This window comes from Oncorhynchus tshawytscha, linkage group LG14 (assembly GCF_018296145.1).
Source record: "Oncorhynchus tshawytscha isolate Ot180627B linkage group LG14, Otsh_v2.0, whole genome shotgun sequence".
NCBI lineage: Eukaryota > Metazoa > Chordata > Actinopteri > Salmoniformes > Salmonidae > Oncorhynchus > Oncorhynchus tshawytscha.
In genome coordinates, this window is record NC_056442.1 from 13942188 (window position 1) to 13960399 (window position 18212).

General features: G+C 43.7%; 2 protein-coding genes across 8 annotated transcripts; both read right to left on the bottom strand.

Moving 5' to 3' along the window:
- Nucleotides 1–291: 291 nt before the first annotated feature.
- On the bottom strand, nucleotides 292–5626 carry LOC112253920 (5'-AMP-activated protein kinase subunit gamma-1). Of its 7 annotated transcripts, none has more exons than XM_024426025.1 (14): nucleotides 5444–5626; nucleotides 5106–5145; nucleotides 4841–4941; nucleotides 4574–4648; nucleotides 4312–4393; nucleotides 4066–4124; nucleotides 3590–3635; nucleotides 3415–3469; nucleotides 3021–3147; nucleotides 2705–2870; nucleotides 2530–2567; nucleotides 2246–2392; nucleotides 1417–1608; nucleotides 292–536 (listed from the first exon to the last, which is right to left on the bottom strand). In XM_024426025.1, exons 1-13 carry the CDS (start codon nucleotides 5609–5611, stop codon nucleotides 1489–1491), a joined length of 1224 nt encoding a protein of 407 aa, XP_024281793.1. In that variant the 5' UTR covers nucleotides 5612–5626; the 3' UTR covers nucleotides 292–536; nucleotides 1417–1488. The 7 variants fall into 7 exon arrangements, with proteins under 7 accessions (XP_024281793.1, XP_042152999.1, XP_042152998.1 ...); XM_042297065.1 differs by having other exon boundaries at nucleotides 1515–1608; nucleotides 2705–2882; XM_042297064.1 differs by having other exon boundaries at nucleotides 2705–2882.
- Nucleotides 5627–9353: 3727 nt separating this feature from the next.
- On the bottom strand, nucleotides 9354–18210 carry LOC112253919 (protein CNPPD1). The gene is made up of 8 exons (XM_024426024.2): nucleotides 18012–18210; nucleotides 17385–17487; nucleotides 17198–17279; nucleotides 16990–17110; nucleotides 16091–16219; nucleotides 13611–13672; nucleotides 12793–12910; nucleotides 9354–11937 (listed from the first exon to the last, which is right to left on the bottom strand). Exons 1-8 carry the CDS (start codon nucleotides 18072–18074, stop codon nucleotides 11287–11289), a joined length of 1329 nt encoding a protein of 442 aa, XP_024281792.1. The 5' UTR covers nucleotides 18075–18210; the 3' UTR covers nucleotides 9354–11286.
- Between the last annotated feature and the right edge of the window lie 2 nt (nucleotides 18211–18212).

The window sequence follows — 18212 nt, forward strand, 5'->3', positions numbered from 1 at the left end:
AAAATGTCGTTTTCATGAATTCTTACGATCTAGCAAATTAAGACTTTATAGGTGTGCTATCTAGTGGAAACCCAGTTTACTGGCTCAGCATGTCACGTGCTTCCTTGTTTACTGCGCTTGGTTTTGCAAAAACAATAGCTATTTACTGACATCTGCTGGATAAATTGGATAGTACTATCCAGTCTTACGTAAAATACCATTTATATTTTTATCTCCACTTGTTTCTCTGAAAAGCTTACATAAAACAGTGAAATCCATTGTGCAAGTCCATTAGAAAAAAAACAAGTCAAATTGATTTGAACATGTTTAATAGAACACAAATTCAGCGCAACACAAAGTAACAAACTTATATCGTCAATTTGATGAAATGTAACTAACGACTATTGTGATTCATTGAACTCAACTGATACAGCTGATTGTTGCAGATTGTTTTTCTCTACAACAGTATGTTGACATTTTGAAAACGGTCTCCCTTTTCATCCACCATGGACTTCACATTGTCCTCTAGTGATCTCAGTTTGATTTGCTTGAAATCTCTGGAAAAAAAAAAAAAACACAATAGTGGAAATGCAATATTATCAAAGATTGGAATTATTGTAACCAAAGCATATGATAAAAAAAGGTTGTGTGCATCAAAGTGTGTTCTTATTATATCAGCATAAATAGATAAGCTCCATACAGATTCTTACAGATTCTTGCCATAGACACAAACCAATCTGAGAGATGCAAATGAACAACAACATGGTTGCATCCCAAACGGCAACCTATTACCTACACATAATGAACTACTGACCGGAGACAGACTAGTGTCCTATCCAGGGGCTGTACTTGTACATCAAGGTGCCTCACACTACAGAAACAGGAGATGAACCGTTTCGGCTTGCACAAGCCAAGCTATTTATTAATTTTTCACCTGAGTCATATGGACACTGGTCAAAAGTAGTACACTATAGGGAATAGGGTGCCATTTGGCACCGAGATCAAATCAGATATCATCAAATCTTTATGCAGATACATCACCATATTCCTCTAGTGCCATACTGTAACTTGGCCTTTTAGCTGCAGCTAGTCCATAGAATGTCAACCACAAAAGCTTGGAATCTTCAAGATTCCAGTCCTTTTGAAAGTCATTGGATTTATACTGCTCCCCATGCACCAGGCAAGCAGGGAACGATAGGCCAGAGGTCATCATAATCACCCTTTGCAGAGAAAGTGTGTGTGTGTGTCTGTGCGTGTGTGCCCACTTGCATGTTGGTGCTTCAGGGTACGTGGTGGGGGGTTGATATGTGGCTGAAGCTCAGAGAAACAGGGTGCAACGTATAGCAGCAGCTGTTGTGGGGGGTCAAAGAAGTGTGTCGGACAGCCAGTCAGTGAGCTGGGGGGATTGGAGAGAGGAGAGAAAAAGGGTGGACATACCTGGGCCAGGAAGGTGGGGCTAGAGGCGGTGGAAGATGGAAGTAGGGCAAGGGGGCCTGACTCCCACAGGTGCTAAGAGGCTAAAAGGGCGTCAATACCTGCCGGGCTTAACACCATGGCCTGGAGCAGGTCAGAGAGAGAGATGATCCCCCTGCACACGTCCTCTTTGTCCACCAGGACCAGCCGATGGACCTGAGGGGAAAGGATGAGGAGTAAAAGAGGTGAGGAGAGGATGGAGAGAGGAATGGGGCAGGATGGGGTAAGATGGGGACAGGATGGAGGGCACGATGGGGACAGGATGAGGGCAGTATGGGGAGAGGATAGAGAGTGGATGGGGTAGAATGGGGAGAGAATTGGTGCAGAATGGGGACAGGAGAGGGAGAGGATGGGAGTGTGTGGTGGGAAAGGGCTGGTCATGGTTACACAACAAGGACTTACCAGTAATTAAGTAGAGTAGAGTAGAGTAGAGCAGTAAGCAGAGGGCTAATGCTGATACAGTCTACAGCTAATGCATTCAAATATATTTAAATACTGGTGGCCATAACTCTATTTATATTTCATTGTGTGGGCTTATAGAGCTAAATGTTACAGCATATCAGCGCCCATTACTTTGATGTCTTTTTTAAACAAACTGGTAGGTGGAGTGGAGAGAGAGGGCCACTGTGATAGAGGACATGACCTTGGTCATATTCAGTAGTGCACACCGTAGCAAAAATAACAAGTGTTTCTAATTGGACACGTTCAAGTAGTCCCTCGCTGTTGCAGCCCGTTTTCTTCCATTTGGAGCCTTATGAATACAACCCTGGTGGGAGCAGAGTGGGACACTAACCTCAGCCTTAATTATGCGATCAATGATGGTCTCCAGGGTCTCGTCGGGGAGGCACTTGATGACGCCCTCAATGAAACAGCAGCGCCGTCGGATGGCCTCCTGCATGGACATGTTCAGGTTGTTGTACGTCTTCTGGGCAGCCAGATTCTGTCTCCGAGAAGAAGAGAAGAGGAGCGGAGAGAACAATAAAAATGTACACAATGCACCAACAAAGATGTGAAGGGCTTTATTTTGTATTGTTTTCAAGTGAATTAAACTGTAATGGGCAGCTTTGGGGTACTTACAATCACATCAAATCTGGAGTAGAGAGCCACCACCTTGCCTTGGTGTACAAAGGACAGTGAGATACATAGCCTACCTACATCTTACAAGTCAAACTTTATTTTTGAAGGGCACCTACGTAAGGACATACACATACTGTACTAGTCAGTGTTCGACTTTGAGATGAGGTTAACCCACCTTGCTCGTTTACTACAGGCAGTGCGGAGACCCTCCTCTCTACAAACACAGACAGGGCATCGTAGACTGAGGCCGTCTGCTGGACCGTGGCAATGTTCCGGAATGTCCCGATCCCAACGTCCTGGATCGTCTTCTGCATGAAGCAGGGTTTTGGGACTGTCTTTTTCTGTGTAGAGTACTTTTAATTTTTTTTTAAAAAGGAACACAAGGATTGTAAAAGCAACACATACAGTTCACAACACCACTGTTTGAAATGGATGACCATATGATATGAGCATAAACACACAGACATCTTCTTCAAGTCATGTTGTCTTACAAATATATGGAGAAACTTGAGGATTCGCTTGTGCGTGAGAATGTGTAAGACATTTCCGGACACGGGATCGATAACCGGCAATCTGTGGATCTTATACCTCAGTAGGGAATAGATGGCGTCGAAGAGGCTGCAAAGGAGAGGAGGGGAGACTGAGTAGGCCCATAGTGTCTAACCCTGGAGAACACAACCAACATCCACACCTGGGTCATGTTGCAAAACGTTTTGCTACAGTGTGCCGTACTGAACACAACCCAGAACACTGCCTGTAATTGACTGACTCCCAGCCTCAATTTCCTTAGTCTGTTACTCATTTTAAAAAGTTATCAGTAAAAGTAACAACTCAGGCAAAGCCAGGTGACAGGAGTTGGTTTGACTGAGAGCTGCGTAGATTCACCTGGCGTCTGGAGCGATACTGTGAAGACAGTGGTTGGAGTATTGCAGGTACACATCTGCAGAGAGAGAGAGAAATAAACAGAATGGAAAATCACAGAAAGACATGTACGTATATACCATAGACATAGAACACTGTATCATTTGCTTTCTCTAGCTTATTTACTTGAATGAATCACCTCGCCATGTTCCAATTTGATGCCTCTCCAGCTCGTTCATTTGAACCTGTGGGAGGGTGGAAACATATTGGACAAATTATGATGAATTATTTCTGTGTTATTCACACAACCATGATCTTGTCTCCATTGAACATGCTTTATAGGCCAAGACTAGGCTTAAAGGGATAGTCCACCCAAATTGCAAAATGGTTTCCTTACCATGTAAGAAATGTATGGCAAGATAAGACAGCAATCCATGCTTTGGTTTCTAACCTGGCCACTGTCACCAAAGGCTAACTTTTAAGAATGTTTGTCCAAAAATCAATGCAGGTCAATATCCCCGTTATTAGCATTTTGCATGTTAAATGTCCAAATCATCTTTAAGGATGTTTATTGAGCTACACAATCCATTTCAGGCACATTGGGATGACTTGGACATGAAATGTGAAACATGCTTATGACTGGGATATTGACTGGCATTTGGTTCATATACGCACCAATGGGGACCTGTAGTAACGATGGAGAATGTTGATGAAATCTGTTATAGTCAGCATACCTGTGAGGACAATAGAGAGAGAGAGATAGAGAGAGAGAGAGCTCTTATCACTATTGGCATGGATACGTGCTAGTGTCTAGTCTTCATATCACACTACCCCCAAAACCAGCCCAAGCTTGCAATCATTCAGGACATTGCGTTGCCATAAGCATGTAGCAAGAGAGCACCCCCTAATCTCTTCACTTACCCACAAACCTCTGTGTCTTGCTATCCCAGAGAGGTGCAGCTCTCAAGCCGTTTGCTACAAGAGCGAAAAAGGCTTTCTTCACCTGCAAACATAGGATTTTTTTTAACACAACCAGTTAACACCGGTCTTAGTAGTGAGTATGTTTTAGGGAAGAAGGAATGAGGCTGCACATTAATTATTGCTGCAGGGACAAGGGAAAACCACTATAACTGACTGTAGCTGTAGTTACAGGAGAGAGGAACTCTGACTTGAAATGTCATACCAAAAGGGACCATGACCTTTCCCTTGGGAAGTGGAGGGAGAATATCTGGGCTGAGTTCAGCAGGAAGAGTATGTTCTGAAACGGGGAGGCACTACGTGAATTTGCCAAATAAGAACACAGATTTTAGTTTCCTGTAACCTGTTGTGAGACGTTTTGCTACGATGTGCCCTACTGAACACTGATCCTGGACTCTTGATTTGGCCCCCAAATGATTTTGTATTGTTCAGTTCCAACATACAAGTGGGTTACATGACCCTGGACTCTTACTTGTAGTGTTGTGTCAAATATGACCAGTTTACAGCTGGTTGGAATGGCCTCATAGCAGCAATGACTTTTCATGAACTTCATGTACATCTCAGCATCAGCCTCTGAAGTTATGGGTAAGTGAAGTGGGTACAAAGTTACACACACACACACACACACACACACACACACACACACACAGTTATAGATCCCCTATACACCTCATTCCATAAAACAGACACACAAATGTACATTCACACACACAAACACTGAAGGTTACCCGAATTACCTGAATTCTTCAATTCTTCACGCATCTCTTGAAACATGATCTAGACCAACAGAAAAAGAACACCAACAACACTCTATAACACCTTGATAAATGTGCTCTAAAATCACTGCTGGAATGAAGCTCGAAGGGAAAACATTCGGGATCAAGTTGAACTAAGCTCTAAACCAAAAACAGTTTACAATCCAAACAACTTGTTTTTTTACCCCAGCTTTACTCCTTGTAGTCCTAAATGTTTCAGTCCTACACACACTTCTCAAACACAAATCTGGCCAACTCGTGTACCATGACTTACCTGCCTGATAAGTATTTTCTCCATGAAAGACTTGGGCACAACTCACCCAACAATAAACGCTAGATCCTGCTACATGCAGGCTCCTCTCCCCCTGCCTGTCCCACAAACCAGTTGGGTCTATATTAGGAGCAGGAGTCTCAAGTGGTATGCAGAGGGCCAAGGGGATGGGGGTGGGGTCTGGGGTGAGGCGCAGGCAGAAAAGGGGTGGGTACATTCCTCTCTGACATATTCTGCATAGTTTCTGTGTGGATTTGAGGAGCATTACATCATGTTGTTGACGGGTTCCTGGGTTGTGAAAACGTTTTGCCTGGCGATGTAACTGATCTGATACGCAGACTTGGCACCGTAGGACGACACGAGGAACAGCAGTCAAAAGGACGTGTTGTGTTGTAATATGGATATGTGCTGAAGTTGAATGCAATGGAGAGGTGCTGCAGTGTTTTAAAGGCTTGCTATGACTCTGGTGATGGGTGTAACTATGTTGACTGTTTTGATTCAGCTGTAATGGCTTCCTGTTCCCATTGGCATTGTGTTGTTCATTGTTATTTGCACGAGCTTGAGGAGGGCAGCAATAACAGGAAACGAGGTGAAGCACACTATGTTGTGCAGAGTTGTTGCTGGGTAGATTGCATTTGAATTGCGTTTCCTTGATTCCTCACATCTTCTCTCCTTTCAAAACACATTGGAGAAGATTGGGGCTCATATTTACAGTCTCAGAGTAGGAGTGCTGATCTAGGATAAAGTTGAGCCGAACACAACCTTACAGTGAAATGCTTACTTACAAGCCCTTAACCAACAATGCTATAAGAGGTTAAGAAAAATAAATGTTAAGTAAAAAATTGAAAATAAAAGTAACAAATAATTCAACAGTAGCGGTAAAATAACAATAGTGAGGCCATATACAGGGGATATCGTTACATGGTCAATGTGCGGGGGCACCGGTTAGTCGAGGTAATTGAGGTAATAATCTCAGTCTAAAAATAATTGTCCTCTCACTGTCAACAGCGTTTATTTTCAGCAAACTTAAGATGTGTAAATATTTGTATGAACATGACAAGATTCAACAACTGAGACATAAACTGAACAAGTTCCACAGACATGTGACTAACAGAAATTTAAAAATAATGTCCCTGAACAAAGGGGGGGTCAAAATCAAAAGTAAGTCAGTATCTGGTGTGGCCACCAGCTGCATTAAGTACTGCAGTGCACCTCCTCCTCATGGACTAGATTTGCCAGTTCTTGCTGTGAGATGTTACACCACTCTTCCATCAAGGCACCTGCAAGTTCCCGGACATTTCTGGGGAGAATGGCCCTAGCCCTCGCACTCCGATCCAACAGGTCCCAGACGTGCTCAATGGGATTGAGATCCGGGCTCTTCGCTGGCCATGGCAAAACACTGACATTCCTGTCTTGCAGGAAATCACGCACAGAACGAGCAGTATGGCTGGAGGCATTGTCATACTGGAGGGTCATGTCAGGAGGAGCCTGCAGGAAGGGTACCACATGAGGGAGGAGGATGTCTTCCCTGTAACGCACAGCGTTGAGATTGCCTGCAATGACAACAAGCTCAGTCCGATGATGCTGTGACACACCGCCCCAGACCATGACGGCCCCTCCACCTCCAAATGTATCCCGCTCCGACGATAAATGCTAATCCGACCATCACCCCTGGTGAGACAAAAAACGTGACTCGTCAGTGTAGAGCACTTTTTGCCAGTCCTGTCTGGTCCAGCGACGGTGGGTTTGTGCCCATAGGCGACGTTGTTGCCGGTGATGTCTGGTGAGGACCTGCCTTACAACAGGCCTGCAAGACCTCAGTCCATTCTCTCTCAGCCTATTGCGGACAGTCTGAGCCCTGATGGAGGGATTGTGCGTTCCTGGTGTAACACGGGCAGTTGTTGTTGCCATCCTGTACCTGTCCTGCAGGTGTGATGTTCGGATGTACCGATCCTGTGCAGGTGTTGTTACATGTGGTCTGCCACTGAGAAGACGATCAGCTGTCCATCCTGTCTCCCTCTAGCGCTGTCTTAGGTGTCTCACAGTACAGACATTGCAATTTATTGCCCTGGCCACATCTGCAGTCCTCGTGCCTCATTGCAGCATGCCTGAGGCACGTTCACACAGATGAGCAGGGACCCTGGGCATCTTTCTTTTGGTGTTTTTCAGTCAGTAGAAAGGCCTCTTTAGTGTCCTATGTTTTCATAACTGTGACCTTAATTGCCTACCGTCTGTAAGCTGTTCGTGTCTTAACGGTCGTATGTTCATTAATTGTTTATGGTTCATTGAACAAGCATGGGAAACAGTATTTAAACCCTTTACAATGAAGATCTGTGGAGTTATTTGGATTTTTACAAATTAACTTTGAAAGACAGGGACCTGAAAAAGGGACGTTTCTTTTTTTGCTGAGTTTATGTACATGTAGGTAGAGTTAAAGAGACTATGCATAGATAATAAACAGTAGCAGCAACATAAAAGAGAGGTCTGGTTAGCCCTTTGATTAGCTGTTCAGGACTCTTATGGTGTGGGGGTAGAAGCTGTTAAGAAGCCTTTTGGACCTAGATTTGGCACTCCGGTACCGCTTGCCGTGTGGTAGCAGAGAGAACAGTCTATGACTAGGGTGGCTGGAGTCATTGACAATTTTTAGGGCCTTCCTCCGACACCGCCTCGTATAGAGGTCCTGGATGGCAGGAAGCTTGGCCCCAGTGATGTACTGGACTGTACGCACTACTCTCTGTAGTGCCTTGCGGTCGGAGGCCGAGCAGTTGCCATACCAGGCAGTGATGCAACCAGTGCTCTTAAAATGCTCTTGATGGTGCAGCTGTAGAACCTTACGAGGATCTGAGGACCCATGCCAAATCTTTTCAGTCTTCAAGGGGGAATATGCTTTGTCATGCCCTCTTCATAACAGTCTTGGTGTGTTTGGACTATGATAGCTTGTTGGTGATGTGGACACCAAGGAACTTGAATCTCTCAACCTGCTCCACTGCAGCCCAGTCGATGCGAATGGTGCGTGCTCGGTCATCCTTTTCCTGTAGTCCACAATCATCTCCTTTGTCTTGATCATGTTGAGGGAGAGGTTGTTATCCTGGCACCACATGGCCATGTCTCTGATCTCCTCCCTTTTGGCTGTCTCATCGTTGTCGGTGATCAGGCCTACCACTATTGTGTCATCGGCAAACTTGACGATGGTGTTGGAGTCATGCCTGGTCATGCAATTGTGAGTGAACAGGGAGTACAGGAGGGGACTGAGGACACACCCGAGGGGCCCCCGTGTTGAGGATCAGCGTGGAGGATGTTGTTACCTACCCTTACCACCTGAGGGAGGCCCGTCAGGAAGTACAGGATCCAGTTGCAGAGGGTGGTGTTTAGTCCCAGGGTCCTTCGCTTAGCTTTTAGATGACAGAGGTAACCTGATCCTTGATTAGCAATCCTACGCTGAGACACTTTGTGAATACAGCCCACAGAACAGGAACCCCATATTCTGCTCCAATGCAGTTTGAGGAGACAAAGATGAGGAATTTAAGAAATTCAATTGAGAATCCAAAGATGGTGGCTTAGGTGACAGTGCCTTAGCCTGGTCCCGGATCTGTTTGTGTCGTCTTGATAAAGACCATGTGAATTGGCAAGACAGCCCAAACAAATCTGTGACCAGGTTAATGCTTGCTTGACACTACACATGTAGATCAGTGCCTGTGTGACTGCAGTTCTTAGATGTCAGCTCAAATGGCATATTGCTTTCTAGGGTGTGTGTGTGCCCAGATTGTGAGATTAATAACTCAATGTTGACAACTCACATTACATACTGTATGTCAGTGGACCATGTGAACAGCAATACAGGCATAAATTACAAATGATTATTTTTTGGTTAAGAGTCAAGCATTTTATTATTATTTTTTTTAAACAGATTTCTACACATTGTTTACAAAATTTAAGGATATTGTGCTTCAAAATCTAAGTCTGATTTGAAAAATGTTTTATTTAGATGTTTTCAGCAATTCAACAAAAGCCAAACTTCATGAGTTCATGTCCTAGGGACCACAGTGCCTCCTGGCTTTGTAAGAAAGGTGTCAATGTAAAACCAAGTCATATGTACAAATATCAAATTCCCTAGCAAGAACCTTCTATCTTGAGTAGAACAATATGAGAAGAGCCAACTGTTTTTCAGGGATGAGAGACTGAAATAGTATTACATCCCCATTCAAGTAAATCTATGGAGAAAGAAGACATTTTCCAATTTTGAGCGGGTGGAGAAGACAAATTGTATGCGAGTGATTGAGTGGTTTTTAATGCTGTCAGGTCTCCCCAACCAAATTGGTATGTTAAAGAGGGATACTAATTAATTGCATAAATTAAAAAACAGACATTTCTACTTAAAAAAAAGTGATGTTTTGCACAATACAACTGTTTCCATGAAAAGGGTAATTGGATGAAAATCGCATTCATTCGATACATTTTCAATCATATTCAAAACTCATTTAAAAAAACATCAAAACAGTAAACTGGTTATGACCTATTTCAGTTGCGTGGCATTCTGTTGTACAAACATGAAATTAGAGATCGCCACTGCATTCTATCATGGTAAAATAAATAGTTAGAGTTCCATCTGTCCCCCAGTGCTATCTGAGTTTAGGGTCATGTTCAGCAGGCAGGAAATGAAACAAATGTCCCCAAAAAGGGGTGGGGGGGCCTCTCTGACCTTGTCCAATAAAAAACTTCTATTTTCGTTTACTATTGCGAAGTGGTGTAAAGCATTTCGATATGATGTGCCCTAATGAACACGACTTGAGGGGCAGCCAAACCGAGATATGAATTGAATGTTTACTGTTTTTTCACTGGAATAAAAAAGCATTACATCTCTATTGTTCAGTGCAGGGACCAGTAGCCATCTGTGCAAAAATATGTTGACATTTTTTAAAATAACAACTACAGTAAATGAGAGAATAATAACCCAAAAACTCCATGGCAAATCAAATGTAGGCTAGTTGTCTCTAGCTTGAGTGCAAGTCTGTTTGTGCCATCAATCCAACTCCTTCTCACTCATTGTCATGCAATGTTTGGCTTGACAAGGACAGCAATAGAGTTGGCAAGAGCACAAACAGATCTGGGACCAGGCTAAATTGCCTCCCTTCTTAAAGCGCTACAGTACAGTACTGACTTAGAAAGCAGCCTTGCTTTTGTGGAGACAACTTACTTTCAACACATTCTCCAATAGCTATGATGTCACATCAACACTTAACTCTTCCAACTAAAAACTTGACTTAGCCCAACTCCCACAAGCCCCCATTTTCAAGCATAGGTAAAGAGTAGGTAGCCTGGGTACCAGTCTGTTTCTTCCATCATGCCACTTTGTCATGCCAAACATGGAGTGTGAGTGGAATGATGACACAAACAAATCTGGTACCCAGGCCAAAGACTAGGTAGTAACAAACGCTGTGTGGCTATGGTAGCCATGCTTAGACATGTTTTGTGTCTTTTTTAAACCAAACAAGAAAGATTAGTTTGCCATGTACACACCTTCTAGACCTCAAACACCTCCTTGACTTTGGAAACACCCATTGTAAAGCGATGTGATCCAACCTCCTTTGAAAAAGATACGTTAGAGAAGATACGAGGGTCTGAGCACAGAACTCAGATCTCACGCTGTTATGAGTTCATCTCACTTATTTACACCAATTCAGCTGGCAAACCACTGTACAAAATGTGCTACTCACCTTTAGGGGGCCTTATCTCAAATTTAGACAGTATATGCAACAAAAAAATGCACATACAATACAAAATCAATCCTTTCACTGCAACAGACGCATTCTGAAAAATCGGTTGGTTTAATTTGGAGTCCGGCGTCATAGCCATTGCAGGGTAACGATAGTGGCTTGTTTTGTCCGTCTGTGTCTAGCTGGGCATGAGGAGAGATTGGGCTTTCTCGATGGGCAGCATGAACTGTGGGCAGCAGGGTCCGACACGGAGGGTTGCCATGCCAGTCAGACGGGAGTCCAGGAGCATCGGGGTGGCTCCGTAGAGGAGGGGGGCAGGGGCCAGCCACGGTGCTGCGGGGTGACCAGGGGTTCCAGGCTTAAGTAGTGGAGCAGAGGTGTTCGATGGGCCGCACTGGATGGAGCCAGGAGGGAGGCTCCCCACTGTAACTGGGCAGCCGGGGTAGTGCAGAGAGGAGGCGGACAAGGCTGGTTCAGTGTCAGGCTGGGGGTGTGGGTCAGTGTGGCTTAGGGAAGTGAGGAGAGAGCCCCATAGACACAGTATAGAGGTCTGGGAGGTGGTTGGCGAGCCGTGGTTGTCGTGGGTGTGGAGAGTGCCAGGTCTGCGTTTGTGACTGTCGTTGCCCAAGACGCAGCAGCGAGGGAGGTCGGATGCTGGACTTGGGGTCTCTGGGACTGGGAGCAGGCCTAGTGGTGGTGGTGGAGAGAGGCTGGAGCTAGGCAGGTGGACTTGGCTGACTGGGGACAGGGGCTGGTTGCTCCTGGGGAGGCTGGTGGCGATAAGGCCCGCGACACTGGTCAGATACACCAGCCCCAGCATGCAGGTCACCTAGAGAGAGGTGAGGACGTGGATTTAGTGGATTTCTTTCAGTGTGTTTTTCCTTTCCTCCCAAACTAACTACTTTCAAAAGTGTTGCTTCTTTCAATCAACACATAGTTTGTGGGTTTCTACAATGAGCAGTTTTCAGAAATTGATGTGATGGAAATGTTATACTTGTTCTTTTTCTTATAACTCATTTCTGTGTTCATTCATGTGCTGTTCTAATAACCAATTTTTGTGTTCATGTAAGTGACTGATTTAACAAATCCTCACTTATCAGTATCTACAATTTGGCAGTACGCTCAGACCTTGTTATGAGAAAGAAAGATATTTCAGTTTCAAGGTCTCAGCTTAGAGAGAAGAAGCCTCGTGAGGTATTGGTCTGTCACATGTATGACCCAATACTGATCAGTCACACAAATTAAACAAAACTGTAATGATGAATTAATTATGCTAAATCATGCAAATATAACTTGTCTGTGTATAGCAGTATATAAGACAACTGCTAGGACTGCCACAGCAGAGCTCCTAACAGAAATTCACTATGGATTGAGTTTGTTGAAACCTCTCCAGCACGCTGACAATAAACACTGATTAATTTAAGCTCAACTTCGAGTGTCCCTGTGTAAGAATTTCCATGACATTGACATGTTAATTTCAGGGGCGTTTCTGAGACTAGTGTTGTGTCCATTTGGCACAAAACAGGAGAAAACATACTACCTGAACATGTCAAATAAGAAATGCTATTGTCCATTTCAAAATGTTCTGCTACAGTGTGCCCATACTGAGGATTACCCACAACTCAGTCCTTTAGTGCACTGTGGACCCCACTGCCCTGTCCTCTGACCACTGGCCCCTCCTCACCTTGGCAAAGTGCAGGTAGATGGCCGTCAGTGCTTGTCGCCACGCCGCCTGCTCCAGAAGCACACAGAGGTCAGTGTAGGTGAACCAGCCTCGCTTCATCCCCTGGTTCTCTGCAATACTGGAGTCACAACAGGCCAGAGTTAACACACAAACAGTCCACACTCAATGCAAACAGAGAGGGAGAGATGGACCTAGAACAGAGTCTGGCTACGCTCATGTTACTACGCTCATGTGACACACATGACCAACCCTTTGTTTGAAAAAGCAGCTCTGTATCAGATCTACCAGCCAAATTACCACAAGAACTTGACACTACTAATTTAGTTATTCCCTGAAAAGTCATGGGGCTTACAAAAATAGAAGTCTCTATGACATTCCGAACCCTTCATAGCTTCTTGTGTTTCTAATGGTTCTAATGCATTAGGAGTCACACACAGACACATCCACCCACCCCGACACAGGCAGATTTTTTCTTGAGCTGATGGTTAGGGGGTCGGAACATAATAACAAATATTTTGTAGACTGCAAATTGACTACAAGAAGGCCAAACAGATATATTTGACTAAAGCAATAATTTCAAATCTTGCACAGATTTGTATACGATCACATATACTGTATCTCTCTCTATTATGCATAGGAATACTTTGGAACAGAGTTCCAGAATTAAAATCACTTGGTTGATTTGCTGGTGTTTTTACATTAAAGTAATGTCCAACAATACATTGGAAAAATATTTTTTAATTAATTTTTTAAATCACCCATGGGGAAACCTGCACCAGCACGAAAAACGATCTACGTGAATGACGACAATCACAAACCTGGTTTCTAGTTGATTCAGTATGCCAAAGTAGTCCCCTGGCTCAGTGAAGAGGCTCCACTCCTAAAACACAGAAGTGAGAGCAGCTGTCAGATTGCATATTATATGTCCATACAAATACAGTACAATGGGATTTAAATATTAGTGATGGGTGGGTTGACACAACCTGCAGTCCCTGTGGTTATAACCACGGGCGGGTGAGTTTAGGGTCATGAAATATTGTGTGGATGACGTGTGTGTGCTAGCAATGTTCCCTCTAAGCTGCAGTTCTTTATTTGTACTATTTTCGACATTGTAGAATTATAGTGAAGACATCAAAACAACATATGGAATCGTGCAGAACCCAAAATATATTTATAATTGAGATTCTTCAAAGTAGCCACCCTTCGCCTTGATGACAGCTTTGCACTCTTGGCACTCTCTCAACCAGCTTCATGAGGAATGCTTTTCCAACAGTCTTGAAGGAGTTCACACATACTGTTTGCTGAGTACTTGTTGGCTGCTTTTCCTTCACTCTGCGGTCCAACTCATCCCAAACCGTCTCAATTGGGTTGAGGTCGGGGATTGTGGAGGCCAGGTCATCTGATGCAGCCCTCCATCACTCTCCTTCTTGGTCAAATAGCCCGGAGGTGTGTTTTGAGTCATTGTCCTGTGACTAGTCCCACTAAGCGCAAACCAGATGGGATGGCGTATTGCTGCAGAATGCTGTAGTAGCCATGCTGGTTAAGTGTGCCTTGAATTCTAAATAAATCATTGACAGTGTCACCAGCAAAGCACCCCCACACCATCACACCTCCTCCATGCTTCAGGGTGGGAATCACACATGCAGAGATCATCTGTTCACCTACACTACTTCTCACAAAGACACGGAGGTCAACAACAAAAAATCTCAAATTTGGACTCACCAGACCAAAGGACAGATCTCCACCAGTCTAATGTTCATTGCACATGTTTCTTGGCCCAAGCAAGTCTCTTCTTTTCTTATTGGTGTCCTTTAGTAGTGGTTTCTTTGCAGCAATTCGACCATGAAGGCCTGATTCACGTAGTCTCCTCTGAACAGACGATGTTGAGCGTGTCTGTTACTTGAACTCTGTGAAGCATTTATTTGGGTAGCAATTTCTGAGGTTGGTAACTCTAATGAACTGACTCTGGGTCTTCCTTTCAAGTGGCGGCCCTCATTCATGAGAGCCAGTTTCATCATAGCACTTGATGGTTTTTGCAACTGTACTTCTCTTGCCATTTTTCAGATTCACGCGCCAAATAGCCTACACCCCAATTGTAAAATGCTTTTGGGAAGGGGCCGAACAGAAAAAAGTTCATGGCGATCCAGTGAAGCAAAAAGGACAATAAGAGAAAAGCTACGAAATGGAGAGTTGAAAATAAAGAAAAGGCGGGGCAAGAAAAGTAATGTTTGGGAAAGATTTGGTAAAGTGGTAAAAGAGGATGATAACAGTGTCAGCTATGTTATGTGTGATGATTGTGAGGCGCTATACTTTAAAATAGGCATATGACACTTCAAGGGAACTGTAGCCCACTGTTCAGATGGGTTAAAAGGATACTGAAATCTGGACACTGACTTTAGGTCTATAACCTCTCACAAAGCCTTAATATTAACCCCATGCGGAACATAGCATTTATTGCAGTAAAATGATACACCAAATGTAGGAAACATTTAGACTCAAACAGGAGTGGAGAAATCTGATTTTTCTTTCAGCATCTTGAGAAAAAGCGAATGCGCAGTTAGATACCATCTGTAGAGGTGCTATCTTTATCAGCATCATAAAAGCTGATAGTATTTCAACCACATAAAATATGCATCCAAGCACAACTGAAATATTTTCAGAAACCTGTTGGATTGTTTACACAGCTTTCTATTTCCTTACAACAAGTCCACCTGATGCCATTTGGAAATTCACACAGAAAATATTTCCTTTTTTTTGTTATTGCATTTTCTCCAGGTTCCTGAACGTCTTTGCTCCGTGAAAGAAGCAGAGACGACAAATGTCAACTACATTGAAGCATTCATTCTATCGATTTGTGATATTCTGGTGAGCAAGGGTTTATTTAGTCTTCTAGGGAAACATAATGACGGAAGGGAAGCTGCATGTATCTAATTATAGACAAGGTGACTAAAAAAGCCTACCAAAATGTCCATAATTATAAGCAGAAACATACCTAAGTCAGGCAATAAAAAAAAATCATGCACCTTCTGTCAAAAAATCGTTCTGCCGTCGCTGACTGTAGCCTACAGCGCATTTTCTATTTTAGCTGGTTAGGGTCGGTCCCCAGACATTCATTGCGGACGGGTACGGGTGAACTAATGGTTGACCCACGCACCACTATAAAATATATGGCTCTGAGTGGGACCACACGTTTCTGAGCCTGTGTATATGTTGAGCGGGTCTGTTACTTGAACTCTGTGAAGCATTTATTTGGGTAGCAATTTCTGAGGCTGGTAATGTAATACTACGTATAACTTACAATGGCATCGAGGAAATTCATCTCCAGAGTGTTGACAGTCTGGACGTCCAGTTTCCCAGCAGCCCCCCACTCGTCATTGAACACCTCCTCATCCTCCCCTTCGTCGTACAAATATTTGCTGGCAACCATCTGGAGGAAAGGCGAAACAGGATTAGGAGGTTAAGATCAGTCCATATGTCATAGAAAGCTAGATGTGTTTGCATCTTTCTCCTCACACATACTACACAGGAGATTCCATCTTATTACTTTTGACGTGACTATTGTTGTTGACTGATGTCCTGCATTGTTGAAGAAGCTATCACGTCAGCATTTTGTTGCATCTTTTATACCTGCTGTAAACAGTTTGTGACAAATAAAATGTGATTTGAAAACATTTTCCAGACACACACTTAAGCCTACTCCTGGTCTAAAAAGCACATTGCGGGTGGCTGCGGGAAATTCTAAATTGAACAAGAATTAGGTGTAGTATATGGGTCTGGGCCCTACATGCCCAGCAATTATAGATGCCCATTTTCATAACAAGCTGTTCTGTGACCATTACGTGCATAGCCGTGGCTTAATTCTGGCGAGACGACTAGTGTTTCACAGACATCGCTATGACCTAATTCTGGCGAGAAGACCTGTGCTTTTCAGTCACCCACATGGCCATTGCATAATTCTGGTCAGATGGCCTAATGCTTATCACATAGGCTAAATAGCCTTTGCCGAATTCTAACGAGACAACCTGCAAGTCCCAAATGGCACCCTATTCCAATCAATCAAATAAATATTGTCACATACTTCTTAAACAACAGGTGCAGACTAACAGTGAAATGCAGGTCATTGGTCTGACAATAAGCAGTACACTACAAAGGGAATAGGGTGCCATTTGAGATGCATGCAACCTTTGGCCCACATACCATGGAGATAAGGAAGAGGTCAGAGGAGGAGATCTTTTGCAGGTATTCGGGGTTCCTGTGTCGTAGCCTTTCGATGTAGACCAGGGCCAGCATCATGGCACACGGAGAGATGCATGCCTCCCTGAAAAACAAACCAACTATATTAAGTTATGAAGACCATTATATGCTAAAAAAGGATAACAACTGTCAACATTCACTGACAACATACCTCGCGACATGAGCAGCATATTTCTTGTGCAGTTTTCGAATTGGGCTAGGGGCAGATTTCTGAAGGAGTTCCACAGCAATATCTAGAAATCATATTCAGAACATATGAATCAATCATTCAAATTCACAACATAATAAACAACAGTCACACATGGACAGGACACAACCTAACAGACAGAATAGCTAACCTGTAACAGGACAGGAAAGGTTATCTAGAGAGCCGTCTTGGTCCAGGCCATAGTACAATCGCTTCCGCACTCTCTCAGACAGTTTCTGATGTCCAGGAAGAAACTGTGAAGGCAGATCAGAGTTCATTGAGCGAAGGGCCTAATTTCATGACAAAAACGAAACTGAAATAACGTTAGCTAGCTAACTTTACATAAGCAAGTCATGTCAACACGGTTGGAATAAGTTAGTTAGCTAACTAGCTATCCCACAAACTCTTATATTCGGTTATCCCATTGGGTTTGCTGGCTACCGTTTTACGAGGTAACAGTTAACGTTAGGTGACAAGTCATGAAGTTGAAGCTAAGTCCAGAACAACCACATTCACATATAGCTAACGTTAGCAGGCTGGTTAGCTACGTTACCGCGTGAGCTAGTACAATACGTAACGTTAAACGTTAACTTGGCCGTGTTTTGATGTTCAATTGTAAGACAGGCATACAACACGTGTTGTTTAACCTGGTATACCTATTTAAAATGCGATTATTACCAAATATGTCTAAAACTCACGTCAACCCGTTTGCTGTCATATTTCACTACCTAAACTAGCCAACTCAGCTAGCGTCACTCGCCTTGACAGGCCAACTTACCGTAAACTCCTGAAAGTCAGAAAATTGTAATGTTCGTTCACTAAACAATTCGTTGAAATCCATGATGTCTATCCAACATTAGCCAAATAGAAGAAAGAGAAAATCTAGCTGAATAGCTATAAAACGGCGCCTGGTTTTACTCAGGCTAGCTAGCACAGCAGTAACCCCGGTCGTGATGGCTGACAAGACAGGAGGGCGGGA